General features: G+C 43.2%; 2 protein-coding genes across 3 annotated transcripts in view; both read left to right on the top strand.

The window, feature by feature from the left end:
- The window catches only part of afg3l2 (AFG3-like AAA ATPase 2), a 22,488-nt gene extending 5,937 nt beyond the window's left edge, over window positions 1–16,551 (top strand). Inside the window, exons 4-17 of one of the 2 annotated variants that reach the window (XM_050075067.1) lie at window positions 327–466; window positions 620–772; window positions 1,641–1,715; window positions 8,361–8,482; window positions 8,567–8,840; window positions 9,018–9,155; window positions 9,815–9,968; window positions 11,938–12,045; window positions 12,704–12,829; window positions 12,913–13,023; window positions 13,098–13,213; window positions 13,574–13,774; window positions 13,960–14,154; window positions 14,857–16,551. In XM_050075067.1, coding sequence (XP_049931024.1) covers window positions 327–466; window positions 620–772; window positions 1,641–1,715; window positions 8,361–8,482; window positions 8,567–8,840; window positions 9,018–9,155; window positions 9,815–9,968; window positions 11,938–12,045; window positions 12,704–12,829; window positions 12,913–13,023; window positions 13,098–13,213; window positions 13,574–13,774; window positions 13,960–14,154; window positions 14,857–15,096 — 2,153 coding nt within the window. In that variant the 3' untranslated portion in view covers window positions 15,097–16,551. Of the gene's footprint in view, window positions 1–326; window positions 467–619; window positions 773–1,640; window positions 1,716–8,357; window positions 8,483–8,566; window positions 8,841–9,017; window positions 9,156–9,814; window positions 9,969–11,937; window positions 12,046–12,703; window positions 12,830–12,912; window positions 13,024–13,097; window positions 13,214–13,573; window positions 13,775–13,959; window positions 14,155–14,856 lie in introns of both variants that reach the window. The other variant, XM_050075066.1, reaches the window with a different exon arrangement.
- A 618-nt stretch (window positions 16,552–17,169) lies between these two features.
- puf60a (poly-U binding splicing factor a) overlaps window positions 17,170–20,946 on the top strand; it is a 15,091-nt gene continuing 11,314 nt past the window's right edge. The window contains exons 1-4 of the mRNA XM_050075057.1: window positions 17,170–17,327; window positions 20,131–20,226; window positions 20,313–20,387; window positions 20,480–20,570. Of these exons, the coding sequence (XP_049931014.1) occupies window positions 17,307–17,327; window positions 20,131–20,226; window positions 20,313–20,387; window positions 20,480–20,570 (283 nt within the window). The 5' untranslated portion in view covers window positions 17,170–17,306. The remainder of the gene's footprint in view (window positions 17,328–20,130; window positions 20,227–20,312; window positions 20,388–20,479; window positions 20,571–20,946) is intronic.

Genomic DNA, 20,946 nt, shown 5'->3' with positions numbered 1-20,946 from the left:
TCTACTGTCATATCTTCTCACATCTACTGTCACATCTACTGACATCTACTGACATCCACTGTCATCTACTGTCACATCTACTGACATCTACTGTCACATCTACTGTCATCTACTGTCATCTACTGACATCTACTGTCATCTACTGTCACATCTACTGTCACATCTACTGACATCTACTGACATCCACTGTCATCTACTGTCACATCTACTGACATCTACTGTCACATCTACTGTCACATCCACTGTCATCTACTGTCACATCTACTGACATCTACTGTCACATCTACTGTCTGTTACCTGATTGTTAGATTATTGTTTGTTGTCAGATGCCAAACCTGCCAATGCTCAGAGAGCCTCTGGGAGGTCAGCAGGTGGAGGAGGTGGAGGAGGATCAGCAGGAGGAGGAGGAGGTGGAAAGCGAGGAGGTCGTAGGGAGGAGTCCCACTGGTACAGCCGTCTGCAGAAGGTCAGTGTTCATGTGTTGGTGCTGCTCAGGCCTCACCTGGGCCCTATTTCAGAGGGCAGGATCAGAGTTTGTTGAGCCTGATCTCTGAAACAGGGCCCTGGTCACACAGGTGTGTGTTTGTGGCTCTGACCTCAGGTGTGTTTTTTTTTTCAGGGGGACATTCCCTGGGATGATAAAGAGTTTCGGATGTACTTCCTGATCGGAGCTGCGTTCTGGACCACCGTCACCTATTACTTCTTCTTCAGGGACGGAGGACGAGAGGTCACCTGGAAGGACTTTGTCAACAACTACCTGTCCAAAGGAGTGGTGAGGAGAACACCTGTAACACTTTCCTCACCTGCTCACCTTGACCTGTTAATCTGATTACATTAATCTGATTTTATCCCCAATGTGTTAATCTGATTACATTAATCTGACTATATCCCCAATCCGTTAATCTGATTACATTAATCTGACTATATCCCCAATCCGTTAATCTGATTACATTAATCTCACTATATCTCCAATCTGTTAATCTGATTACATTAATCTGACTATATCCCCAATCCGTTAATCTGATTACATTAATCTGACTATATCCCCAATCCGTTAATCTGATTTCATTAATCTCACTATATCTCCAATCTGTTAATCTGATTACATTAATCTCACTATATCCCCAATCCGTTAATCTGATTACATTAATCTGACTATATCCACAATCCGTTAATCTGATTACATTAATCTCACTATATCCCCAATCCGTTAATCTGATTACATTAATCTGACTATATCCACAATCCGTTAATCTGATTACATTAATCTGACTATATCCTCAATGTGTTAATCTGATTACATTAATCTGACTATATCCCTAATTGGTTAATCTGATTACATTAATCTCACTATATCTCCAATCTGTTAATCTGATTACATTAATCTCACTATATCTCCAATCCGTTAATCTGATTATATTAATTTGAGTTATTTTTTTATAATCAGATTTCTTTTTAAATTGAGTTTATTTGACATCTTAATCTGATTCTGTGTAACACTGGTTAATCTGCCACATTAATCCACACCTTTTTTAAATTTTGTTTATCCAACTGTTAAACGGATGGAATCACATTAAAAAAGATAATCTGGATTTATCGGCACGTTAATCAGAGTTAAAACCTGTCTTTGTGTCCATCAGGTGGACCGGTTAGAGGTGGTCAACAAGCGCTACGTCAAGGTGGTCTTCTCTCCTGGGAAGATGCCGGTGGACGGGGTGAGTCTCAGAATCAACACTAGTCTTATTTTATACACTGAACACAAATTGAACTGCAATACTTTTGTTTTTGCTCCAAAGACTCTTAGGTTAAGATCTGAGAGTTTTTCTGATCTCCAGATTCATTTTGTCTCAAAGTCTGGTTGCAAACACTGAGCTCCTCTCAGTTTATTATTGACAAGACATTTTATTTGTCACTCAGGATCACCTTACAGGGAAAGACAGAGAAAATATCAGCAGATAAAAGAGTCAGCGACATAAGAAATAAATTAACATAAAATAAACAAATAAATGATAAAGTCAAATAACAAAACAACAAATAAATATTCAGCAAAACAAGTTTACATCAATAAAATTCATTGTTAGTGGTGGATGTGTGGATGGACGGATGGATGGATGATGGATGGATGGTTTGATTGATTGATTGATTGATTGATTGATTGATTGATTGATTACTTTATTGGTCCTGAAGGAAATGTGTCTTGGACAAGAGGTCACTGCATTAGACACATCATAATACACCAACAATACAACACAGCAAAAAACAGTGCAAACATGTAATGTGTGTGTGTGTGTGTGTGTGTGTGTGTGTGTGTGTGTGTGTGTGTGTGTGTGTGTGTGTGAGCAGTTTATACCCCGACCCTACATCTGACTCTGATAAATGAGGTCTTATATCTATTGAGTTACCTGTTTTTGTTTTTCATGGGGACCCTGTAACGGGTCGCTGACGGGAGCAGATCACACTCTGCATACAGGATGTGGGAGGCTGAAGGCTGTAGACATCATGGTGGTCAGGTGGGATGGAGGGACAGTGAGGTGGATGTAGGAGGAAGACCTGAGAATGTGGGTGGGGGTTTGGTGGATGAGCACTCTGGAGGCGGTTTGTGTGGCGTAGATGGAAGCAGGCAGACCGAGTGACATCACTGATGTGAGCAGGAAATGACAGAGTGCTTCCTACAGGTGAGTCTGATTAAACAGTGTCATTACTGCACAGGTGAGTGTGTGGATGCTCACGATGAGATCTTTAAATCTGTGAGACAAAACTAAGTGTTGTGTTTACATTCTTGTACTTAATTGTTGTTATTGATTAAATCACTGATCAATCAAATTTTATTTGTATAGCACTTTTCATACATTTAAAATGCAGCAGAAAGTGCTTAAAAACAAACAAAAATACTACACACATATTGAAAACCCGCCCCTCCCACATATAAACACACACACACACACACACACGCACACCTACACACACACACAGACACACACACACACACACACGCACAGACACACGACGTCCCTGCGGGCAGACCAGACACACCTCCCAGTGTGGAGGCCCCCCATGAGGAAACACTGGAGCTAAAAACTAAAAGACTAAAAGGCAATATGATAAGATAAAAGAAGTATGAGATAAAATAATAATAAAATGCTTAAAAATCTAAGGATTTAGAAAAAATTAAAGATTTTAAGATTAAAATAATATCAATAATAATAAATAAATAAATGAAGATTTAGAAACTTAATAATAAAATGCATAAAGATTTAAAAATAAATCATTTAAAAGCATTAGAAATTAAAAATAACATATAATATAAGAATTAAAAGAGTAGAAGAAATCAGTTAAAAGCCAAACTAAAAGGTGAGTCTTGAGCCTCCTTTTAAAAACATCAACAGTCTCTGCAGTCCTGATGCTCTGTGGCAGGCTGTTCCACAAGTGAGGGCCATAATGGCTGAATGCAGCCTCCCCGTGGGTTTTTGTTCTGACTTTTGGAACAATTAAAAGGCCGGTGCCGGAGGACCTCAGGATCCGCGAGGGTTGATATGATAAAAGCAGGTCAGATAAATAAGATGGCCCAAGACCGTTAAGACATTTAAAAACTAATAAAAGAACCTTAAAATCGATCCTGAAACACACGGGGAGCCAATGCAGCGATTTTAAAACTGGTGTAATGTGCGCCCGCCCTCTGGTCCTCGTCAGCACTCGTGCGGCTGAGTTTTGGAGTAGCTGCAGGTTAGAGATGGTCTTTTTGGGAAGACCAGACAGCAGGGCATTACAGTAATCTAAACGACAAGAGATAAAAGCATGCATCAGCACCTCCGTGTTAGCCTGAGAGAGAAACGGGCGGACTCTGGCTATATTCTTAAGATGATAAAAACCTGTCTTTGTTACATTTTTGATGTGTGGAATAAAACTAAGCTCAGAGTCAAAAATGACGCCCAGGTTCTTTACACATTGTGAAGGTTTAAAATCTTGTAGTTTTGGTAAAAGTTTCTCTCTCTGGCCTTCAGGACCAATAATTAAAACCTCTGTTTTGTCCTGGTTGAGCTGTAGGAAATTCACTGCCATCCATGACTTGATATCTAAAATGCAGTTAAAAAGGGTATCAATTGGCCCTGTGTCATCAGGAGACACGGCGATGTACAGCTGTGTGTCATCTGCGTAACTGTGGAAGCTGATGCCGTGCCTCCTGATGACGTCCCCAAGGGGAAGCATGTATAGATTAAAAAGAATTGGACCTAAAATTGACCCTTGGGGCACCCCACACCTAATTTCATGCGTTCTGGAGGAACATGTATCCATACTTACAAAGAAACAACGATCTGTGAGATAAGAGCTGAACCAGTTAAAAACAGTACCAGAGAGGCCCACCAGGTTTCTGAGTCTGTTTAATAAAATGTGGTGATCTACTGTATCAAAGGCGGCGCTTAGATCCAGTAGTACCAAGACTGTGAGTTTTTGTGAATCAACATTCAACCTGATATCATTTAAAATCTTTAAAAGGGCTGTCTCGGTACTGTGGTTCATCCTAAAACCAGATTGATATTTCTCTAAAATACTGTTTCTTTTTAAAAAATCATTTACTTGGTTAAAAACCAGTTTTTCTAAAATCTTACTTAAAAACGGTAAATTGGATACAGGTCGGTAGTTATTAAAAATGTTGGGATCTAAATTACTCTTCTTCAGAAGGGGCTTCACCACCGCCGTTTTGAAGGCAGCGGGGAAGACACCCGTCTGAAGAGAGTAATTCACTATATTTAAAATCTGTTCCTCAAAGAATCCATAAAATGTCTTTAAAAGTGATGTGGGAATCGGATCTAAAAGGCAAGTTGTTGGGTTTACCTGGGAGAAAACTCGACCAAGTGTCCTTGCATCAACCAGGACAAAACTCTCCAGTGTTTCCTCAGGTAAAAGCAATGATCCAGGTGTGTTAAAAATTACATTCTGTTGGGATAAAAGACTGGACCTGATATCATCGATTTTACTTCTGAAGTGGTCTGCAAAGTCCTCGCAGAGGGCATCTGTTGATATGTTGGATGGTTTATTAAAATTGGTGCTGGTTAAAAGATCGAAGGTGGAGAAAAGAAATTTGGGGTTGTTTTTATGATCGGAAATGAGTTTTGAAAAGTGGGATATTCTTGCCTGTTTGACTGTTTTATTGTAGGTTTTGAGTTGTTTGCGTAATATTTCAAAATGAACTGTCAATTTGGTTTTTCTCCACCTCCTCTCTGCACTCCTGCATTTTCTTTTCAGTCTTTTGATGTTATCATTTCTCCACGGGGGTGTAGGTTTTGTTTTTATGATTTTGGTTAAAAGTGGAGCCACTGAGTCAAGTGTTGACTTTAATTTACTGTTAAAATTGTCCACAATAAAATCACAGGGTGCAGGTAAAATTTCAGCAGGAGTGCTCTGTAAAATCTCGATAAAATTTGCAGCCACTTCAGAAGTTAGGTAGCGTTTCCTCACTGTTCTCACCGGGGCCTCCTGATGGCTAAAACTGGTGATGTTAAAATACACACAGTAGTGGTCAGACACAGCCAGGTCAACAACAGAGGACACACCAGTGGACAGGCCATAGGTTATGACCAGGTCCAGGGTGTGTCCTCTGTTGTGAGTCGGCTGTGTGACGTGCTGTTTAAAATCCATGCAGGTTAAAAGGTTTAAAAATTCTCTGGACATTGTATCAGAGGTGTTATCAACATGTAAATTAAAATCACCAGTTATTAAAATTCTGTTATAGGTGGTGTGTATGATTGATAATAGTTCTTAGAATTCAGTCATAAAAGAGGTGGAATGGTGGGGTGGTCTGTAAACTGTGACACAAAGAATAGGAGGACTGCTAAAAACAAAGGCATGATGCTCAAATGATGTGTAGCTGTTAAAAGAAACTTCATTTGAGTGCAGTGCGCTTCTGGTTATAGATGCAGTTCCGCCTCCTTTTTTACCCCCTCTAGTAGAAAATAAAAAATTAAAATGTGATGGGCAGGCCTCGGTGAGAACAACAGGTGCGTCAGTGTCAAGCCATGTTTCTGTTAAAAGAATACTGTCCAACTTGTTATCTAAAATCAGGTCATTTATGATAAAAGTTTTATTTAAAAGAGAGCGCACATTCAGCACGGCCAGGTTAATGTCTGTGCCGAACGTGCGCTCATCATCACAATGTGGTGAGTGTGGAGCAGGTGGTGAAGCTGGTCTGTTAAATCTGTTTGAGATTCTGACTGGGATGGATGTGGATGTGGGAGTGGGTTGGGGATGAACCAGAGAGGAAAGCAGGGGGGCGTGTGCTTCCAATGTACGTCAGTCACATGGGGCACACTGAACAGCGTGCTGAATGTTAGCTGCTAACATGCGGCTGCCCAGCCTGCTCGGGTGAAGCCCATCAGTCCTGTAAAAAGAGGACCGGTTCCAAAATAAGTTAAAATTGTCGATAAAAGTGAAACCATAGGTGCTACAGGCAGCCTGGACCCATGAATTGAGGGAGAGTAGCCGGCTGAAGCTTCTGCCCCGCGGGACAGTGTTGGCAGGGGACCGCTGATAAAGACCGACTTAACACAGTTAAAAAGAGCAACAAAATCCATTTTTGTCCGATGGTGATGGTGTGCTGTGAGATTCTGATGACCGCACATTGTTACTGCAGTGTTAGAATATTTGGGCCTGTACGGAAAGTTCAGAGTGATTTTAATTGACTGTATCAGTGTGTTGTGCAGCTGTTTCCATTTAATTTAAAAAACCTTCACAGGATTCTGTTTGTCTCCGTTGGTGTGAATTACATGATGTGTCACATGATCTGACATGATTTACTGTTAAAATAGACGTGTTATTGATTTACTGTTAAAATAGACGTGTTATTGGCGCTTTGATGTAACTTTAAAAAGTTAAAAATGAATTCTTTAATCATTTTGTTCATGAATATTTCATGAGTAATAAAAACTGCATTTACGTGATGATAAGAGCGTTACACGTTATAGAGTCTCACAGGTATAAATACAGGTGAGCCTCGGGCACAGAAAGGTTTAAAACCACCGGCCTCAGGCTGCTGTCAGCCCTAGAGTGGTCTCCTCTGGTCTGAATCAGGGACTCATGTTGTTCCAAAGTTGTATAATTGCCTAGAGTTGGTTGGTGTTCTCACGGCAGCATTTACAAGCGGACCGGATCAAATGCCTTGTGTGAGAAAGCTGCTCTTGATTGGTCAGAATTTCCATGTGGGAAAAATCCAGGAAGTAAAGCAAACGTTGAAGAAGAGTACACTTGCAAGATAAATGTGACACTTTCTAATGTCACAATGGAGGGACAACTACGCAGGTTGATTTTAGCGCTGCTCATCGTGGACTATATTGCTGTCATTGTTCATTTTAGTCAAACCATACAGTTTGAAAACGAGGCGCGGCTCCAACTAGAAAACAATGTTTTGATGCATTGGATGTGCTGAATGTGCATATTAAGGCAGTACAGGAGGAGGTGCACATTAATAATCCTCCAGGACTGTAACATGCTCATGTTTAACCCAAACAATGTGTCATGTGACTGCAGTTGCTTCACATCCAGGTCGGAACACCTTCTCACCACAAACCAACCGCACCAGAGTTCCTTTGGAACCGGACTGAGACCACCTCTTCAAGAAGGTCTCAGTCCGGTTGTTTTGGTGTGTTCACACCTGCACAAATGAACCGCACTGAGGGGGCAAAACTGACCTGAGTCAGACTGACCCAAACCAAACAGGGCAGGTGTGAACGCAGCCTAAATCTATAATCTGTGGGGCGTCGGTGGCTTAGTGGTAGGGCAGGCGCCCCATGTACAAGGCTGTTGCTGCAGCAGCCCGGGTTCGACTCCAGCCTGTTGGCCTTTGCTGCATGTCACTCCCTCTCTCTCCCCCCCTCACACTTAACTGTCCTCTCAATTAAAGGCAAAAATGCCCCAAAAAATATCTTTAAAAAAAATCTATAATCTGTCTGGTCGTCAAGATCCTCCTGTCACAGTCTGACGGTTGGAGTCACGTCTACTCGAACCACGTTAAAAACATGGATCTGTTCAACCTCAGACTGTAACATCAGAGTCTGTTTCCACAGACAGGATCTATGTTAATATGTCTCAGTCTGAGTGTTTCACTCCGGTCAGTCTGGAGGAGTCAGCTGCTCGTCACTCAGCAGGAAGTAGCTGCTCTGGTGTTTCTCGGCCCGAGTGGTGACATCGTAAGTTGTGTAGAAACTGTGTAGAGCACATTCAGATGTGTCGATAGGGTCAGAGGTCAGAACGCACCAGCTGATTGCTCAGAGAAGTGACGCATGTTTCATATTTACGTGTTCTGGCTGCTGGGTGAAGGTGGAGCGTGAAGGAGGAGGTTCAGTCTGTGTCTCTGTCTCTTTCAGCAGTACGTGTGGTTCAACATCGGCAGCGTGGACACGTTTGAGAGGAATCTGGAGACAGCTCAGTACGAGCTCGGCATCGAGGGGGAGAGCAGACTGCCGGTGGTTTATTCCACCGAGAGCGACGGGTGAGGGACGACGTCACATCCACCACACGGCTACAGTTTATACAGCCGAGGGTCTCTACTCTATTGTTCCTCTTCCCTCCTCAGCACCTTCCTACTGAGCATGCTCCCCACTGTGCTCATCATTGGCTTCCTGCTGTTCATGCTGCGGCGGGGACCGGCGGGGGCGGGGCGTCCCGGCCGGGGGATGGGCGGACTGTTCAGTGTCAGCGAGACAACAGCTAAGATCCTAAAAGATGAGATTGACGTGAAGTTCAAAGACGTGGCGGGCTGCGAGGAGGCGAAGCTGGAGATCATGGAGTTCGTCAACTTCCTCAAGAACCCCAAACAGTACCAAGACCTGGGCGCCAAGATCCCCAAGGTGAGGGGGGGACCTGGTCCTCTGAGGTGAGGGGGGGACCTGGACCTCTGAGGTGAGGGGGGGACCTGGACCTCTGAGGTGAGGGGGGGACCTGGACCTCTGAGGTGAGGGGGGGGACCTGGACCTCTGAGGTGAGGGTTGCATTCAGCAGTTAATGGTTGTTGTTGATGTGTGCAGGGAGCCATCTTGACGGGTCCTCCAGGAACAGGAAAGACTCTTCTGGCCAAAGCGACGGCTGGTGAGGCCAACGTACCGTTCATCACCGTCAACGGCTCAGAATTCCTGGAGATGTTTGTGGGCGTCGGCCCCGCCAGGGTTAGGAAGACACACACACACACACTTGCACACACACGCGCACACACACACACACACACACACACACACACACAGGAAGCTGTTTCTGCTGACTTCCTGTCTAAGGAAGCTCTGCAGGGGCTCCTGGGAAATGTAGGCTGAATCCAGAAAATAAAAAAGTCAGAAAAAGTTGTAAAATTCAGGAGGTGAGAAACAGCTCCTAAATTTAAAATGTTTGAATGTCTGTTCAGAAGCGTCACTGATGAACTGAAGTAGATCTGAAGATCATTTTAGTGTCGACTCTTTGAACTGTTGTTAAAAATATCTTTCAGTCATTGATGACGAAATGAGAAAAAAAAATCCAGATTTAGTTTGACGTTCAACTTGAACATAAATTCAGAGTCAGATTCTTTATTCCTCTGTGGCGTCTGTCGGACGTTTACTGAAACAAAATAAGTAAATATGGTGAGCGTACAGGATATGTTCAGACTCCGTGTGACTGTGGGTGGACTGATCGTCACGCTGTGTCTACAGGAAGTCAAACAGCTCGTTAAATTGAGACGTCTTTGATTGATCAGTTTGTTTGGTCGTAAACTTGTTCCTGAAATACACTGTGACCTTTGACCTCAGGGAACGCAATGAGCACCTCTAAGCTCAGAGTGATGTCCCTTCCTGTGCAGGTCAGAGATCTGTTTGTCATGGCGAGGAAGAACGCTCCCTGCATCCTCTTCATCGACGAGATCGACGCTGTGGGACGGAAACGAGGACGAGGAAACTTCGGGGGACAGAGCGAGCAGGAGAACACACTGAACCAGCTGCTGGTGGAGATGGACGGTGGGAAACACGGCCGGGCGCCTTCTTAAAGGGACAGTTCACCCAAACAGATCGTTTTAGTGTGAGCTGTCGAGGGGTCAGGTGTTCACTTCCTCTCTGGTATCATGTGTCAGGAACATGTGGTGTTTAAGTGACTGTGAGAAATAACTGATGATTAAAAATAATTATTAATGATATAAGTTATTTGACATCAAACCACCTCTCAGGGCGTCAGCCTGTGACAAAGGAAAGTCATAATGAAGTCATTCATTCAGTGTCATAAATGACACCAAGCTATCCATTAGCAGCTCTGCTTAATCAGTCAAATAACAGCTGTGACCAGTGTTGGTGTGTGTGACACGTTGGCACCACGTCACTTCTGTCCAACAATAAACAGACAGCATGTGTGTTTCAGAAGCATTTACTCACGATATAATTGACCAAAACTAGGGTTGCCCCCCCCGACTGAGACTGGTCATCTCTGAGGGTGGCCGGCAATGTGGCAATGTGGCAGAATACGAACAACACAATTTACATACATAAAGTTTATGAGACACTCACAACAATGAGACAATAAAATATTAAAAAATCAAACCAAATAAAACGGAACAAACTAACAAAAAAGATTAAAGTCCATCAAATAAAGAGAGCGTCGGTTAGAACATGTTCATTAAGGGCGTCCTCCTCAGCTGAGCTGTAGCGTTACATACAGTCGGTTCAGTAGACATCAAACTGCTCACAGCGAGCTCTGTGGGTCACCTTCAGTGAACGAAACGTTAGTGTGGGGTCACGTCGTTCTGTTGTATCAGAGAGGAAGTGCTGCGTCTGTCATAAACTGCTCCACAGCTGAGGGCCAAATATGTGTGTTTGATTTTGGGCTGAACTGTCCCTTTACACACACACACACACACACACACACACACACACACACACACACACACACACACACACACCTGTGAACACATCATCATCATCATCATCGTCATCAGACCCTGAACATGACTTTAATGCAGATCAGTTTGTCTTTAAACTTGAAAATGTACATGTGAAGAATATTTTAAGGGCTCCATGAAGGTCACAGGTCACCCTCTTTATTATTTTATTTTATTTGACCAGGTCAGTCCATTGAGATCAATGATCTCATTTTCAAGGGAGACCTGGCCCAAACAGCAGCAGCATGACAAGTTACAGACGAGACACAACACAACAAATAATCCAGTACCAGTGACAACATTAAAATACCTACAGACAATGACAAGAACCAACCGATGTATTTATTATTGAGGTTATCAGAACTTTAAAATCAGGCAGCGGGATAAGGCTCCCAAGATTCAAGTCCTTTTGAAGGCTGTTGCAGGTAAGAGGAGCCGAGCACTTGAAGGCCTTTTTCCCAGTTCAGTCCTTACACTTGGTGCAGACAATAGGACAACATCTTGTGATCTCAAGCTATAGCTGCCACTACTAGCTAATAGCCACCAGCTCTCTGAACAATCAAAGAGCAGATATTAGAAGGGAGCACGCCTAGCATGGCTTTAAACAGGTACCAGTGACTGAGCCTTCACATAATCAGTGAGGGCCAGCCAATCCTGGAATACAGAGTACAGTGACAAGTCAGTGACGAGTCAGTGACGAGTCAGTACTGCCCAGTTTGTGACAAATCTCAGAGCACTGTGATCCGCAGTGTCCAAAACAATGGGCTCTAATTTAGACCAAGTCATGGATTGTTAAGAGGTTTTAAGAGGCAAACACCTGAAAATATCCCTTAACTTTTACCTTAATTGAAAACAATGGAGTCCTTGTGTCAGGTCTAAATTAAGGGATTCTTTCTGTGTCCTGCAGATTATATACACACATACCTCAACACTTAACAGCTCTTTAATTCACTTGTTAAACCCCCGTAATGATGTCATCATTAATGATGACATCGTTAGACTGGTGTAGTCACGTGATTTTAAGGGAAAATCTAAAGCAGCTGTTTCTGTGCTCTCAGGGTTCAACACGGCAACCAACGTTGTGGTTCTCGCAGGAACCAACCGGCCGGACATCCTGGACCCGGCTCTGATGAGACCTGGACGCTTCGACAGACAGATCTACATCGGTGAGAAACTACTTCCTGTTTCCTGTTTGTACGTCAGAAGAAGAGAGGAGAGTAGATAAAGAGAGGAGGATAAAAAGTGTTTATTAAAAGGTCGATCTGGACTTTATGAATCGATATCAGGTCACTGAAATGAAGATTGGTCTGAATCACTAATTTTGATCCTGTCAGGGACGATCAGGGACGATCAGGGACGATCACTGACGATCAGGGACGATCACTGACGATCAGGGACGATCACTGACGATCACTGACGATCACGGACGATCACTGACAATCACTGACGATCACTGACGATCAGGGACAATCAGGGACGATCACTGACGATCAGGGACGATCACTGACGATCAGGGACGATCAGGGACGATCACTGACGATCACTGACGATCAGGGACGATCACTGACGATCAGGGACGAGATCATGAAGCTGTTGATTTCAAAAAGAAAATGATGATTGAGTTTTTAAACCTTCAAACTCATTAATATTATGACATCATCACATGATAAAACCTTCAGACATTTAATGAATCAGTTGGACAGCTGATTGACAGCAGCTGATTTTCTGATCCGTAAACACAGAATCAATGATCAATAATCTTGTTATGATGATGTTTTGTTGTTATTTTCATAATAATCAGTGAACCTGTCGCCACTGTCTCAGGTCCTCCTGACATCAAAGGTCGAGCGTCCATCTTTAAAGTCCACCTGCGTCCTCTGAAGCTGGACAGCGAGCTGGACAAAGACGCTCTGGCCAAGAAGATGGCGGCGCTCACACCTGGATTCTCAGGTAAATACACCTGTGTGACCTTCTCTCCGTCAGACAGCAGGAAGTTCAGTCTGCCTCACTTCTCCCTGCTCTCTGTCTGTCAGGTGCAGACATCGCTAACGTCTGTAATGAGGCAGCTCTGATCGCCGCTCGCCACCTTTCAGACGCCATCAGCCAGAAACACTTTGAGCAGGCCATCGAGAGAGTGATCGGAGGTCAGACACGTGTGATGTCACTGAGATGAAGAGATCTTATTGGCTGTAGCTATTTGAACGTGTCTGTGTTGCAGGTCTGGAGAAGAAGACTCAGGTCCTGCAGCCGGAAGAGAAGAAGACGGTGGCGTATCACGAGGCTGGTCACGCTGTTGCCGGGTGGTTCCTGGAGCACGCTGACCCTCTGCTAAAGGTCACCTTACTGTCAGACTGACTCTGAGTTCACACCTTTCTTTAACAGACCTCCTGATGATGTCAGTATTATTCAGGCTCATGTTTACAAACACTACAGTACCCATGAGCCTCAGCTGCTGCTGTTGCTGCAGAGGAGGGGGAGACAGATGTAAAGCAGATGTTTGTCAGTGAAATGCACCCTGGGAGTCGTAGTTGATCCTTGATTTTAACAGTCAACATGAAGTTAAATAAAAACTCATCAGGACCTCCGACTCTGTTTACATCCTCCACGCTGTGACAGACAGGAAGTGGAGTTAGCTTCAGGAGCGCCAGCTCCCATGATGCTTTCATGTTGTCGTTGTTGTTGTTACCTGTGCAGGTGTCCATCATCCCCAGAGGGAAGGGCCTGGGTTACGCTCAGTACCTGCCCAAAGAGCAGTACCTGTACACCAGAGAGCAGCTGATGGACCGCATGTGCATGACCCTCGGAGGCCGAGTGTCCGAGGAGATCTTCTTCGGACGCATCACCACTGGAGCTCAGGACGACCTCCGCAAGGTCACACAGAGCGCCTACGCACAGGTCAGAGGTCACAGAGGTCACACAGAGCAGCAGCTGCTCACACATCATTCAGCTCGGTGTGATTAAACACAGAGCAAAAAGGAAACAGGAAGCAGGTTCATCAACGGTCGGACACGTGAGAGCTGAGGGTTCTGACGCCGATGAAACGTCTTGTTGTGTTTTTATGTGTGTGTGTTCTGCGGCAGATTGTTCAGTTCGGGATGAACGCGAAGGTGGGTCAGGTGTCCTTCGACCTGCCGCGGCAGGGTGAGATGGTTCTGGAGAAACCGTACAGCGAAGCCACGGCTCGTCTCATCGACACCGAGGTCAGAACCCTCATCACCGAGGCGCACCAGAGAACCCACCACCTGCTGAGCGACAAGAAGGCTGAGGTGGAGAAGGTACCACTGATTTAGATCACCTGTAAGAACCTCTGACGGGTTCTCACAGTGTTCTTTGTTCCAGACCAGGTTCTAGATACATGTGAGAGAAGAGAACAGTGGTGGAACCGAGACAAGCAGGGTTCTGTTTCTTAGCACGCACACACTTATAGGACCTTCTGCATCTACTCTTCTGTGTTCCACTGTTACAACAGATTAACCTGACACTGACTCGCAGAACCCTGAAACTGAGTTCTACAACATTTCTGTGCCGAGACTCAACAAATCTTCCAATGCAGGGTTCTGGGTCATTCACAGAACACACACATTTCTGGGATGTTCTCCATCTGGTGTTCTACAGTCTACATCATACCTACATAATTAATAGAACCAGTTCTTACTTAGAGAACTCTACGGTGGGAAAGAGCCTGTAGAACCTGCTTGAGCTTTTACACTGAGTTTCAGAACATTTCTGGAAAGAGATGTTACTGTTGAGTTCTGCAGAAAACCTTTACTTAGTTCCCCGCTCACTCATGTTTCTACAGTGTTCCCCTTCTGATTTTCCTCTACCTGAGCAACAAATCCCTTTCTCATGAAGTCCTTCCCTATAGGACCCTGTTCTTGAACATTCCTGTGTGGAGAACTCTACAATCATTCCAGTGTAGAACTTTAAAACGTTATGCTTCATACAGAGTTCTCACAATGTTCTTTGTGTTCCTGCAGGTGGCGCTGAGGCTGCTGGAGAAGGAGGTTCTGGATAAGAGCGACATGGTGGAGCTGCTGGGCAAACGTCCGTTTGCTGAGAAGTCGACCTATGAGGAGTTTGTGGAGGGAACCGGAAGCGTGGACGAGGACACGACGCTGCCGGAGGGTCTGAAGGACTGGAACCAGGAGAGGAAGGACAAGGAGGAGAGCCAGGACGAGCAGGTGGCCCGCCAGATCTCTGGAGGAATGCCCTTCTAGAACCTTCAGGCGGATGGCTGAACACCCAAATACTGACCCGTCGATGTCACATTCTCTGAAGTACCTTCTGTCTGAAGGTCTAGAACCTCCTCACTGACTCCCAGAATAAACACCAAACCTTCACCCTGTAATGTTCTCAAGCATTCTGTCGGATGTCTGGGTTCTCTTACCATTCTGTACCCCACCCGACCCTTTCACATACGTCTAGAACTTTGCTTATTGAGAGTTCTCTGGAGTTCTGCACTCACCATTCTGCTAATAACGTCAAACCTTGTTCATAGTTCTTGAACCTTCACTCAGCTCTGACCTTATGAACTGTTTCACAGAGGAACTCTACACAGAAATGTTCTAGAATGAAACTGTTGTAGAACCCTCAAAAGTGTTCACTCCATTATCAGGTTCTAGAACAGCAGACTTCTAAAACCGTCATTAGGAAGAAAGATTTAAACCACCCGACCCCTCTGTTCCACACTCACAGAACCCTGACATCAAGTTCTGAATCATTTCTAAACTTCACAAATCTCCTGACGTTAAACATTTTGTTCCAGAGCAGGTTTCTCAGTCATTCACAGAACACACAGTGTCTAAGTGTCCTACAGTAACAAATCTAGAACCTACCCTGACCAACAGAACCCAGTTTTATTTAATGGATAACTTTCACTCCAAAGCAGAGAAAGTTCTGTTCCTGGTGTTCTGCAGTCAGCTTCTACTACAACACGTCTTCACCGTAACATCTGAACTAAAGAACCCTGTCACTGAGATCAGCATTTCTCTGCACAAAACCACAGAACCTTTCTTTGCTCTGGAATCCGTACTCCATTGAAGGGTTCTACATCAGCAGGAACACGAGCTGTGCTTTGATGGAGATCTTAACAAATAAACTTGAAAAACTTTTACTTAAACTCTGAGCAGTAGAACCGTTTAAGAACCTTTCTGTATGTGTAGGTTCTGGATCCGTCTCTGCAGCAGCCGGTTCCTCTTCTCTGTTTTCTGGTTCCAGCAGATGACGAACGAAGCGATGACGGAGCGTTACAGGTGACCTTCAGACGGAGAAAAAGAAACTCTGAGGTCATCGGGCGTCAACTCAGTGAGCACCGAGTTCGCCTTAGAACCCTCAGCTGTTGAAGGATGAACGCTGCAGATCTGATCACAGTCTGACTCAGTTATTGATCATCAGCACTGATCTGAATGTTCTGGAGACTAGCTCAGTCTTCATCTTCATCATCGTCACTGTCGCCATGGTAACTGCTGTTGGTAGACTGAATGAAGAGGGATGCTAATGTAAAGCTAATATTAGCATGTGGTGGATGGAAGCAGCTGCAGTCTGCTGATCAGGTATTGATTAATTATCGATCAGTTATTGTCAGCATGCTGTAAAAACAAAGGTGTGCAGCTGAGTGTTGGCCGGACACACTCATATCATCTGTAATAATTAAATAAAAATGTGTATATGTGTGTTCTGCTTCATGATTGAAATGTTTTAATAAAGTCAGAAAAACTCATCAATACATTTATAATCGATCAATCATTAAAAACTCAATGAAAACTTAAACAGTTTTCAACACAACAAAAGATATTGTTTCATCAGAATAAATAAATGATGAGAATGCTTTTGAGTTCCACCTGCTGAAGGGTTCATTTAATGTGTAAAATATAAAATTATCACATCTGTATCACAAACAAACAAACACACTGCTGTGTGACTCACTGACTTTATCTGTCTGTCAAATATATTTTTAAATCACATATTATGAAACATGAAATTGCAATTTTAAACATTGATAAAAATTGACATTTATTTTATTCTAACTGAGGAACACATGGGTCAGACTGACTCTGACCCATGTGTTCCTCAGTTAGTGATGAAGACAAAACATTTCATTAACATCAGTTTAATTAATTGAGATGGTTAATGTTTTTATTTATTGCTTCATCACGTCTGATAATTCGCCGATGTATGAATGAATTAAATACTATATTTTATGAATGAAACAATTAGTTTTTGTCCTTAAATCTGCAGACTGAAACGTTAGCCGCTCTTTTATTTTGAAGCCCCTCCAAGAGGATGTGACTTAGGCGGAAGTGCCGCTGCAAGTCGGAGAGCTGAGACTAACAACAAAAATCTAAATATGAAAATAAAAATATAAAATGTATGAGCTGTGTTTTTGATCCCGGAGCAGAGACAGAGAGGAGCTCAGAGAGACAGCTGCATGGCGGTGACCGTTTCCGCGGTGAGAAAAATTCAAACGTTTCTTTCTGTTGATGATGGAGACATGCTAAGCTAATACTAATGCTAACTGACGTGAAGCAGCTTGTTTCATAAATCACCAAAACACAGGCTAAATGAATTAAACCAATGAGACACAATCATCAGATAAATAACACGAGCAGACTGATTTATACAGATTATTTATGATTCTATAAGATCTTTGGAGAATGTGTCTGTAAAATAAAAACAACAGAAACTAATAAAAATAATTAAGATTAAGTGAAAGTAAACAGAAGTCAGCTAATAGAAGCTAGAATGTATAGAAGCTAGTACAAGCTAGTAGAAGTTAATAGAAGCTCGTAAAAGCTAATAAAAGCTAGTACAAGCTAGGTGAGGTTAGTAGAAGCTAGTAAAAGCTAATAGAAGCTAGTACAAGCTAGTAGAAGTTAATAGAAGCTAGTACAAGCTAATACAAGCTAGTACACGCTAATAGAAGCTAGTACACGCTAATAGAAGCTAGTAGAGGTTAATAGAAGCTAGTTGAAGCTAATAGAAGCTAGTAGAATGTAGTAGAGGTTAATAGAAGCTAGTAAAAGCTAATAGAAGCTAGTATAAGCTAATAGAAGCTAGTAGAAGTTAACAGAAGCTAGTACAAGCTAATACAAGCGAGTACACGCTAATAGAAGCTAGTAGAAGCTAGTAGAAGCTAGTAGAGGTTAATAGAAGCTAGTAGAAGCTAATAGAAGCCTGTAAAAGCTAATAGAAGCTAGTAGAATCTAGTAGAGGTTAATAGAAGCTAGTAAAAGTTAACAGAAGCTAGTACAAGCTAATAGAAGCTAGTAGAGGTTAATAAAAGCTAATAGAAGCTAGTAGAAGTTAATAGGAGCTAGTAAACTCTAGTAGAAGCAAGTAGAAGTTAATGGAAGCTCGTAAAAGCTAATAAACGTTAGTACAAGCTAGTAGAGGTTAATATAAGCTAGAAGCTAGTAAAAGCTAATAGAAGCTAGTACAAGCTAATATAAGATAGTACAAGCTAGTTGAAGCTAATAGAAGCTAGTAGAAGTTAATAGAAGCTAGTAGAAGCTAACAGAAGCTACTAGAAGCTAGTAGAAGTTAATAGAAGCTAGTACAAGCTAGTTGAAGCTAATAGAAGCTAGTACAAGCTAGTAGAGGTTAATAGAAGCTAGTAGAAGCTAACAGAAGCTAGTAGAAGCTGAGAGGAGACACAGTAGAGGTTAATAGAAGCTAGTTGAAGCTAATAGAAGCTAACAGAAGCTAGTAGAAGCTAGTAGAAGTTAATAGAAGCTAGAAGAAGCTAACAGAAGCTAGTAGAAGCTAATAGAAGCTAGTACAAGCTAATAGAAGCTAGTAGAAGGTAGTAGAGGTTAATAGAAGCTAGTAGAAGCTAACAGAAGTTAATAGAAGCTAGAAGAAGCTAACAGAAGCTAGTAGAAGCTAATAGAAGCTAGTACAAGCTAATAGAAGCTAGTAGAAGGTAGTAGAGGTTAATAGAGGCTAGTAGAAGCTAACAGAAGCTAATAGAAGCTAGTAGAAGGTAGTAGAGGTTAATAGAGGCTAGTAGAAGCTAACAGAAGCTAATAGAAGCTAGTAGAAGCTGAGAGGAGACACAGTAGAGGAGGTTCACCTGCCCTGCGTTCCAAATCGCATACTTCTACTATATACTTTTAGTATGTACTGCAGCTGCCCTTAAAAACTATGTAGTGTAGTATGCAGTATGCATACTATTGGGACACACTACATCCGCCATCACATCGCTCCCTGAACTCCGACCCTCTTGCTCACTTCCGCCGCCGTCCGTAGCGCCACATTTGAATATTTTGTGTTGTTGTACTTCGGAGATGCAGCAAATCTCCTCTCGTCGAGCTCGCCAGAGTCGTGCATACCGTCGGAGGTGCCGGAGAGCTCTGTTGCTGTTATGTCGTAATGTATGTTGTTGTTTCTAATAAACTGACGTGTTCACGTAAACAGTTCCAAGCCTATTATTAGTGACCTGTCTATTGAACTAGTCACCAGTAGGCATATTAACCCCCTTCACACACAGCTCTCTGTTGCTGGCAGATGTTTGTTGTTAAATATATTTACAGCTATGCAGCTGCTGGCACTATATTCTGTCTGCACGTGAAGCAGCCTTACATTCACATTACTTTTATTTGTAGTGTAACATACTTGCACATTCTTACTACATTACTTAATATGTATTTGACTTTTACTATTTATATATTTACTAGTCTATACTGCTCATACCTGGCCCATAGTGTATTCATATTTAGTCATATTCATTCATTATTTATACCACACTTACACCACTGCCTATACTGGTAGAATCTTCTATATTGTAGTCATAGTTGAACCCTAACATTGATTATACTATAATCACAATAAAGTTGAATGTTGTAACCGTGTTCTTGCAAAACTGTATGATATGTGACAGTATATAATCAGATCATTGCAGTCCTAATATGTAGTGTCTTAGTATCTCAAATTAAATAAACCATGTATGAAAGGAAGTGTGGGCGTTGGTTGTACACGCAGCTCAGTCAGTGTGACGTAACTTCCGCTGCGCAAAGGATTGTGGGTCAGAATGGCCAAAGAAGCATGCTGACATGCATACTGCGAAATATGGCCAGATGTAGTAGAACATCCTGGTACGTTTGGCATACTGCATCTGACATACTATGTATTGGGACACACTAATTCTTTTTCTGGCATACTAAATAGTATGGTAGTATAAGTACTGGAACGCAGGGCTGGTCTCAGGTACCTGAGGGTGCGTTTGTTTTGTTCACCTGTTGGTGTGTGAACAGGGAGGGCCGGCTCTCATCATGGAGAACGGACAGAGCACCACCACCAAGCTGGGCCTGCCGCCTCTCACCCCCAACCAGCAGGAGGCGCTGCAGAAGGTAACACACACACACACACACTGTATACATGTGGTGTGTGTGTGTGTGTATACGGCGAGCTGTGATTGGCTGCTTCCTGTCTGCAGGCGAAGAAGTACTGCATGGAGCAGAGCATCAACAGTGTTCTCCTCAGACAGACGCAGCAGCTCAGCAGCCTGCAGGTAACGCCATCACACCGCCATCACACCGCCATCACACCATGACAACAGCATCCCAGCGATGGACGCTCTCTGTCTGTGTGTGTGTCTCTCAGATGGCGTCTCTGTCCATGGGTCTGGGCGACGCTCTGTCTCCTCTTCAGTCGGTAAGTGGAGCCATCTACCATTTCCACAATGCATCTGTGTGACATCACGGCGTCATCATGACGACACTGAGGGTGGTTAATGGAGTTTCAGCTTGTCAATGATGTAGCCTTCATCATCATCATCATTATTATCATCATCATCATCATCGTGTGTTTGACTCCCAACGTCACTGTAGAGTAACGTGGTGACCAGGAGCACGTCACATGGCGTATGCAGCTCCTTTAGTTCAGTCTGATAAACATCAGGGTCAGAGGTCAGAGGTCAGCGTGAGGATGGAGTCACAGCTCTGCTCTTCATTCATCTGTGTGTGTGTGTGTGTGTGTGTGTGTGTATGTGTGTATGTGTGTGTGTGTGTGTGTGTGTGTGTGTGTATGTGTGTGTGTGTATGTGTGTATGTGTGTGTGTGTGTGTGTGT

The sequence above is a fragment of the Epinephelus moara genome, chromosome 21 (assembly GCF_006386435.1).
Source record: "Epinephelus moara isolate mb chromosome 21, YSFRI_EMoa_1.0, whole genome shotgun sequence".
In the NCBI taxonomy this organism is placed as follows: domain Eukaryota; kingdom Metazoa; phylum Chordata; class Actinopteri; order Perciformes; family Serranidae; genus Epinephelus; species Epinephelus moara.
Note: the sequence above shows the minus strand (reverse complement) of the source record. Positions and strands in the feature narration are given on the sequence as shown.